At 55.3% G+C, this 8856-nt stretch overlaps 1 protein-coding gene across 1 annotated transcript in view; it reads right to left on the bottom strand.

The window, feature by feature from the left end:
• The window catches only part of TMEM63C (transmembrane protein 63C), a 34191-nt gene extending 26049 nt beyond the window's left edge, over positions 1-8142 (bottom strand). Inside the window, exons 1-4 of the mRNA XM_034992384.1 lie at positions 7993-8142; positions 7170-7249; positions 6675-6756; positions 1826-1863 (exon numbers count right to left, since the gene is read on the bottom strand). Of these exons, the coding sequence (XP_034848275.1) occupies positions 1826-1863; positions 6675-6756; positions 7170-7249; positions 7993-8142 (350 nt within the window). The remainder of the gene's footprint in view (positions 1-1825; positions 1864-6674; positions 6757-7169; positions 7250-7992) is intronic.
• Between the last annotated feature and the right edge of the window lie 714 nt (positions 8143-8856).

Below are 8856 nucleotides of genomic sequence, written 5' to 3' on the forward strand. Positions count from 1 at the left end.
CAGATGGCAGAGAAGATCCAGAAAGTCAGCCTCAAGCTACTCAGGACTGAGGATATGGTCAGCTCAGACAGGCGCAGGCGCCCTGGGATTCCTTCCCTCTCACCCCTGCAAAGGGCTGGCTAACGTGCCACTCTGCCCCTGCCCAGCATTCATGACTTTGCTAAACCTAGGAACCTAGAGCCAGCCCGGACAGCCTCCTGAGGCCACCAGCTCCAAATGATCATACACCCTAGTGGTCATTTAAAAAAAAAAACAAACCCACTTTTTTTTTTTTTTCAGTAAATGCTTGTTTAAAGGGAAAAAAAAGTAAGATTCCCTAACACTGTTGACAGGGATCGCGTCTCCGGAGGAGGGCTGGAGGTGGACTTTCATGTTTCTCTGAATGAAAACATATTTAATGTGAGCTTGTGCATGTCTTAAAAATTACCAAAGCAAAACCAGAGAAGGTGCCAAGAGATAAACCATTTCCCCTCCACTTCCCCTGCGTGTGGCTAAGATCCCCGGACCACACACAAACTAGCTGTATCACTTCCGGTGGACCCTGATGAATGATGAAGGTAGACTGGGGTGGGGGGTAGGGGGTGGGGGCAAGGCCACAGGGACTCCCCCATCAGCAGGGTTGCAGCTCAGACACCAGAGGCTCATGGTCCTAAGCCCAGCTCAGGGTTCCCAGGGCCCAGGCACAGTGCCCTTGCCCCCCTCAGCAGGTCTGGAGAAAGAGAGGCGCCCTCACCTGGGGGTGAGGTGGGGTCTTGGGAAAATGGAGGAAGGCTCCCAGCCAGGACCTTGACTGGTGGGCGTGCAGGAGGAAGTTCTAGGAGGCTCTGCCAAGAAAGCAAGTTAGCAGGCCCAGTCCAGCCCCTTGCTGCAGGTGGCCTCGGATGGGCCACGAGGCTGCATCCTAAGGCAGGCACCAGGCAAGAAAGGGCCCTGGAGGAGGGGCTTGGAAGATGGGCAGGGCAGGACAGATGGGGGATATTTAGGGAGTGCCCAGGAATGTGCAGGGCTATGAGGTGGCGGCAGAGCCGTGTGCACACCGTGGGGGCACGGAGAGCTGGAAGAGCCCTGGAAGGTGCCCAACTGAAGCGGGGCGGAATCAGGAGCGGGAAGTCAGAATGCTGAAGTGTGGGGGAATCAGGAGAAACAGGTGACCTGGGGTCTGTCTCCCTGCCAACTGGGGTCCGGCCCTAAAGAGATCCAGGAGGTGGGGGAGGCAAGGGGCTGTCCCTCTGTTATCAAGGCTGAGCCCTTCTGCCCACTGTGTTCTTTCCCATTTCAGTATGATGAAGGATGCTCACAGAAATAAAGCAGAGAGCACTGCAGGAAGAACTTTTTTCCTAGGGTGGAGTTCATAAAAGTGTTTTTGTACGCGTGACTAAGTGGTGCCTTCCTGAGGGCTGTGGGCTATGTCCAGTTCCCATCTCCCCCTCCCCCCCGGAACCCCAGAGGGCCTGCTCTGCCTGGGCAGGGCTGAAGTGGTCAGGGGGAGTGGGGGGTGGGGCACAGAACTCAGGTCCAGCCCCAGACCTGCGGGGCAGCAGGCTCCACCCCCATCTTCCCCCAAGTAAGGCAGCTGCCAGCACAAGCTCAGAAAGTTCAGGCACAAAGGGGCGCCTGCATAGTGGCTCAGTCAGTTTAAGTGTCTGCCTTCTGCTCAGGTCATGATCCTGGGGGCCTGGGATCAAGCTCGAGCTCCGCATCGGGCTCCCTGCTGCCACTCCCCCTGCCCCTGCCCCTGCTCTTGCTCGTGTTCTCTCTCTGACAAAGAAGAAATAAAATCTTAAAAAAAAAAGTTGAAAAAAAAAAAGAAAGTTCAGGCACTTACTTCATGGTGACTGTGTTGAAGAACCAGGAATAGAAGCCCTGGGGAGAAAGGAGAGAACATGTGAGAAAATCCAGCCCCAGACCTGCCCTCCAGCTGAGTGAACCCAGGCAGCGTCCATAGGGGTCTCCTTCCTGGCAAGAGATGGCAGCGAGAAAGAGCTCAGATTCTGGAAGGAAGTGGGTTCCAACTGGAATCTGTGGTGACTGTCCAGGAAGAAGTCTCCCCAGACTTCTTCTGTGAGTTCACATTCCTGCCATGTGGCATCCTGTTACAGGAAATGGGGGCTTTGTGGGCCTTGGACCAGAGGGAGAGAAGGGATCCTTTTTGTGCGGTGGACATCGGCTGCTTTTCTGTCTGTCCCTCGTTGCTTCCTTCTGGAAATGCCCCCCACCCCATGCATATGGCCTGGTGGGCTGTCCATGAAGTAGGGGTCTGCCACCAGTGGTCAGTTGGTCAATGGGAGCATGACCCAAGTGGGGCCAATCAAAATTCTCTTAGGGGGATTGATGGGGATCTCGGGAGAGGGAGTCTCTCTCCACCTGAGCTCCTGCACCTTGGTGAACACCATGGAGCCTGCAGGGGCTTGGTGGCATCTTCGATGCCACAGGCAGGCGCTTGTCTGAGAAAAATAGCCTGCTCAGAGGACAGAGGGCTGGAGGGGGGATCCTGGTGTTATCTCTGGACTCCCTGGATCTCCCTGTACCCAAGGCAGCCACTTCTCTTTAATTTCCCCTGACTCAAGCCACATATTACCTAGTTTGAGCTGGGTTTCTTCTCTTTTTTTTTTTTTTTAAAGATTTTATTTATTTATTTGAGAGAGAGAATGAGATAGAGAGAGAGCATGAGAGGGGGGAGGGTCAGAAGGAGAAGCAGACTCCCTGCTGAGCAGGGAGCCCGATGCGGGACTCAATCCCGGGACTCCAGGATCATGACCTGAGCCGAAGGCAGTCGCCCAACCAACTGAGCCACCCAGGCGCCCTGGGTTTCTTCTCTTACATCTGAGAGTTCTGCCGATTATGTCTTTCTCTCAGGGTCTTGCTGTCTGGTTTCTGGGTGGTAGGGAAGGGCAGCCTCAGTGGTGGAGGGGTGGGAGGCCTAGAGAGGTCGTGTGCTTGGGAAGAGTGTGCATGAGGATAGGCTGGGGCCCATGGCCCTAAAAGCTGCCAGATCTGGTAGCTGGTTAAATTGCCCTGGTGTGTGCTTCCTCCTGGGATTCTGCAGGATTTAGCAAAATCTGGGAAAAGGCTGCAATTCTTGATTGACCCCATTTGATCACAAGCACATCAGTGAAACAGGCAGGCCCACCTGGCTGACATTCCCTGGCACCACACTGATTGGGGAAGGGGTATTGCCCAAAAGGAAGCGATGGGGAGTCAGGCAAGCAAGAAACAGAAGGAAGTTCTTTGCTTCCTTCCCTGGATTGGGGTTGCCTAATAAGTCAGATGTCCACCTCAGGGGGGGACCATTTCCCCAGTTCTGTCCTGGGGAACTAAGATAAAGACACTCTCTAAAAAAGGGTAGGGGGGAGTGGCTCGGTCAGTTAAGCGTCAGACTCTTGATTTTGGCTCAGGTCATGATCTTGGGGTCGTCAGATTGAGCCCCATGTCGGGCTCTGCGCTGGGCACGGAGCCTGCTTAGGGTTCTCTCTCTCTCCCTCTCCCTCTGCTCCCCCCCCCAAAAATAATAAATAAAATCAGGACAGATGTCCAGGTATGAGTCAAAGCAAAGAAGGAGAATAACTTGCTGGTGGCACTGACTGGGAATGTCCCCAGGGAAGGAGTGAATTGCTAAGTAAGAGTTGGGCAGAGTCTGACCACCCTTCCCTGCCAGGGAGGGGCTTTCTCCACCACCTACCTTTGGGCAAATGGGTGTGATTTATTTAAGGAGCAAGTAGGTTTGCTGACAGTCCCTAGTGGTCGTGCACAGTGGAGGACACACCTTCCTGGGAACCCCTTCCACCCCCTCTACGGCAGGTGCCAAGGGGGATAACACACAGGGCAAGCATGCGTCCTGGAATTCCCACAGGACAGGACTGTCCGTCAAAGGGCAGAGTGTGGCCTCCATACCATGACAACTGCACAGACTCAGATGTGCCGCGAGCCCGTGTGGACTACCTCTCTCTGGGCTCACAGACAACAGACCCCCCAAGGCTCCCCCCGCCGCATGTACATCACAGCTACGAAAGGCATAAACCATTCAGCAAACTTAGCAGCTGAATAGCAGGCCCGAGAAGGGATGCCACGTGCCCTCTTGCCTCACCCCTGCAGGCAACGGCCACAAGTAACCAGGGGCTAGCTTGGGGCACAAGGCCTGTGACAGTGGTCAGTTCATTGCACCTCTCTTGGTGGCCCCACCCTCCTCATTCCCACCACGGCGGGTAATGACCCCTCTGCTGTCCCCGGGCCCCTCGGGCTGGCTGAGGTCCCGGGATTGCGGCTGGGGCGCTCCAGGGGCCACTCCCCGCCTCCCACTCTCCCTGCCTGCCTCATTTCCAGCTCTGCAGGGTGACTGCCCACTGCCACCCTCATGATATCTCAGATCTTTTTAAAATAAATGATCTTTGTGCCATTGTACAAAAAAACCCCAACCAAAGTAATGTTTCTGAAAATAAAGCTGAGGACCACCTCGTAAGGCAGGTGTGACTGTCCTTATTCTACGGAGAAACTCTGAGACACAAACTGGTCTGCGACTCACCACACAGCTTGGGGCAGATCATGGCAGGTAGCGGGACCAGGTCTCTTGGAAGGATGATAGGGGAAGGAAAATGGTTCTACTCACTCATTGCCTCCAACAAATACCTATCAGATGCTAATTACACGGCAGGCTGGCCTGGGTGCGGGGACAGTGGCGGGCAAGACCTGGTCAGACGCACGGGACCGACTGGGTAGATGAGGGATTGTTACCCACTGGGTTAAGAGCCCTGAAGAAAAGGAATACACTTTCCGTGCGCAGAGGACAAAAGATCCGGTCCCGCATGGGGTGGATGGGGCTCCCGGGGCAGTGGTGCGGGGGCTGAAATCTGAACGAACGGTCAGTGTGTTAGCCCTGAGCGGGGGCCACTGCAAAGGGAGACAGGGAAGAGCAGGTGAAAGGCCCTGTGGAGGAAAGGAGGTGGCACTTTTGAGGATCTAAAAGGTGGCCGATGTGGCCAGGGATGGGGACTTGGGAGGAGAAGGACAAACTGGACAGGTTGGCGGGAGACCAAGCACGAGGCCACGCAAGGCATCTGCACTTTATTCCAAGAGCACTAGGAAGCCAGGGAAGGTTTACACAGGGGAATGTGTGTCCCCGCTCATGGGGATCGCTCCGAATGCAGGTAGGAAATGGGTGGGGCAGGACATAAGTGTGGACATAGAGATTCGTTAGAGGCCACCCTGGTCAACCAACAAGAGACCAGCGGGGGCCTGGACTGGGGGGTGGGGGGAGAGGAACAAGACTGGGAAGGTGACAGCAATATAACTCGGTAATGGACTGGCTGTGCCTGGGGGCCTGGGCCACACCAAGGGGGTGCACCTGGGTGGGTGGTGGGCAGAGTCTGAGACCAGGGATTGAGGAACAGGTGGGTGGACGGACAGCGTGGCATGTTACGGACATATTGAATCCCAAATGCCTTTACAATATCCACGGGGAGATATTCTGAAGGCCATTGGATAAATGTGCCTGGAGCCCAGAGGGAAGTTTAGTTGGAGACGGAAATTTAGGAAGGGTCTGTGGAGAGGTGGCAGTTGAGGTCGTGAGTGTGGGTGACACTGCCCAGGAGCATGAGGAGGAGGTCTGGGACCCACTGAGGGAAACTCCAGCTGTGGAGGAGGAGCCTGCAGAGGGGACAGAGAGGAACAGATGGAGTGGCAGAAGGGAAGCCCAGAGAGTGTGGTGTCACAGAAGCAACTGGAAGGGCCTGTTCAGGAGGGGAAGATGGTCTATAAGGCCAGATGTTTCTGAGAGATCAGATGAGATGAGAATTCAGGAAAGTCCATCGGATGTCATGGCGTGGGACAACTGATGAGCTGTCTGGGTGGGATGGAGGGACGGAAGCCACATTACAGGGGTTGAGGAGTGAGGGGGAAAGTGGAGAGCGCAGGTGCACACGGCTCTTCCAGTTTCGCTGTGATGGGGCAGAGGGACACAGGCAGCTGTGGGCTGTGTCGGGGCCCACAACCGTCCCTGATACCCTCTGCAACACTCCAGCTCCATCCCATTACTGTGGCCTGCCTTCTTTGCCCCTTTTGGAATTCATGCACTGACCACCGTCCTGTGTGCATCTGTCTGGGTGTCTCTCAGACAGGGAGAAAGTCCCATGAAGCAGGACTTGGTCCATTTTGTTCACTGTCCAGTCCCCAGACCAGCAGTGGCCCTCAGCAGGTGCACCAGGGCAACTGGCTGAGCAAATGACCAAGCTTGGGTGGACTACTGGCATCCGACAGGGATGAGAAGGAAGAGAAGACCGGGCTCCATGGAGCAGGATGGAGGAGGCTGAGGGAATCCCTGCCTCATGTGAGGAATCTCCTATGTGAAGTAGGAGGTGAGTCCTTGGCTCAGAGTGGGGCTTGGGCAGGACGCGGGCTGTAACGAGGGTTGAGGATTTGAGAAGAGCAGGAAAATTAGTTTTAAAAATCCCTCTAAAATAATAGAATTAACTAACTCTTACTTGGAGGTAGGAATGGTGAATAGCTCCAACTTTCCAATGGGGAAACGGAGGCGTGGCAAGGCTGAGGAATTTGTCCAAGGTCACATGGCCAGGCCGGGTGTCGCTGGCTGCAAAGCCCCTGAGTGTGAGCATGCTCCTTTCGGCACACGGCTGGGCTCCAGGCCAGGAACCCTTTGGGCCCAGGCCCACCCAAGCACTCACCTTGTCCTTGTGCTCCATCTCCAGAGAAATATCCGAGGGAGATGTCTTCTCACTCTGCTCCCCATAGATCAGTGAGGTCAAGCTGCAGCCAGGAAAAGCAGTGAGCAGGGAGGCAGAAAAGGAGAGAAAAGGCCTCAGGCTTGCTGTCCCTCTGGCTCCCAGGCGGAGAGCTGCAGTACCCTCCTGTCCAGGACCAGACACCCTCCTGTCCAGGACCTGAGCACACAGCTCTGGGGACAGACAGTAATCACCCCTGTTGCCAGGTGCCCAATGTATCTTGGGAGTCACGGGATCCAGAAAGTCTGAGATCCGAGAAAAAAGTGGCCTTGTGCCCAGAGATGACTGCCCTTCCCCACCAAGTTCTCTTTCTGGGATGAGGGCCAGCGCAGGGGCCGGAGTGGGTGCCGAGAGGACACCTGTTGGGTCCCGGTTATGGCGGCACATCCCCCGAGGAGGCAAGCCACTTGCTCCTCCTGACCCCCAGCCCCCCCTCACCTGTCATTGTGTATCAGCAGAGCCAGGCGCCCGTAGTCCCACGCAGCTTTCCGGAGGAAGGAGTAAACCAAAATGATGACCTACAGGCCAGGGAAGGGGATGTGGGGATATGTCTTCTGCTTGGCTGGCCCCTGCATCCCCGTGGGGGAGACCCTGTCCCTCAGGTTCCCAGGGGCTCCCTGGGTTCCCCAACAAGGTGGCTAGCTCTGTTAGGGTAAAGGCCATGCCTTTTTCAACTCTGGATGCCCAGTGCCCAGCAGCTTCCTGGCACAGAGTGGATTCTCAGAATTTGCTGAATAAAGGCACTGGTGTCATGCTTGGAACTATCCGACAAGAACATTCCTTGAAGGGGCGCCTGGGCGGATCTGTCAGTTAAGCATCTGCCTTTGGCTCAGGTCATGATCTCAGTGTCTTGGGATGGAGCCCCACATCAGGCTCCCTGCTCAGTGGGGAGTCTGCTTCTCTCTTTCCCTCTGCCCCTCCCCCTGCTTTTGCTCTCTCTCTCAAATAAATAAATATTAAAAAAAAAAGAAAGAAAAAGAAAAAGAAAAAAAAGAACATTCCTTGAAGAAATCAGCAAGGGGAGAGAGAAGGGAGGCTCAAGGGCTCCGGCCAGGTGGGCTTCTGGACAAAGGCACGGGGAAAGGAGTCTTAGGAATTCTGCCTATTCCTGCAGTCCCCTCTTCCCGGGCTGCCCTGGACACGACTGACATTCGGGGAGTCCCCACCACTACGGCTGGCATGCGTTTGGAGAGCCGAGGCCCCTGCTGCATCACTTGCGCCCCTCCAAGGCTCACTGCCCAGCGCGGAGCCCAGGACTTACCACCCACAAGAAGATGTTGATGAATAGCACGGTGGGGATGCCCCCAAAGGGCTGCCCCTGCAGGACGGTGTTCTGGGATTGGAAGCATTCGTTCGTTGTCATGTTCCGAGTCTCTTCCATCACGCTCAGGCTGCGCGGCGGGACGGCCATCCTGGGAGCTCCCTGGTGACAAAGGAATGCTCAGGTCAGACAAAAGAGACCCTCTCACTCTGTAATCGCAGAAGCCTGCCGGGGAGATGGGGCGGGGCGCACTGCGTGTCCATTGCCAGCCAGTAACAGGTCAGGGTGGGAGGCTCAGCCCTGAGATGGCACACAGCCTTATCCCATAAGACAGCAGCTTCCCCAAACCCAGAGCCACGATGGCAGAAGAGCCCAGATCCCCGTTTGCTCCCTTTACTGAAAGAGTCCTCAAATACATCTCCAAATGGATCTTCTTATTCATACCTCTGTGAAGCTTTTCTTGCATAGAAATGAACAAACTTCACAAAGGTGGGTAGGACCCCAGAGTGAGAGTATTCAGTCTGGAGAACAGAACTGCATTCATGGGATGCCCGTGCAGACAGGGTCAACATCCTATGATTCTCCGATCCAGTTCCCAGGAAAGGAAGGTTCCTAAGACTAAATGAGGTAAAGCAGGAGGGCGCCTGGCACAGAGCAGTGACTCAGTAAATGTCACTGTCTTAATGTCGAACTTGAGCCAGGGAGATCGGCATCTGCCCAGGGGCCTGAGCCAATCCAGTGAGGGCTCACGGTCATGGGCTTCAGTATTCTCCAGACTTGGAGAAGAGTGAGAAGCCCCGATGAAAACGGGAAGTGACTTGTAGCTGCTTGAAGTTATCTGCAAAGTTGTTCTGGTTTTTAAGA

Source organism: Mirounga leonina, unplaced genomic scaffold, assembly GCF_011800145.1.
Source record: "Mirounga leonina isolate KUSES-001 unplaced genomic scaffold, KU_Mleo_1.0 Mir_82, whole genome shotgun sequence".
In the NCBI taxonomy this organism is placed as follows: Eukaryota; Metazoa; Chordata; class Mammalia; order Carnivora; family Phocidae; genus Mirounga; species Mirounga leonina.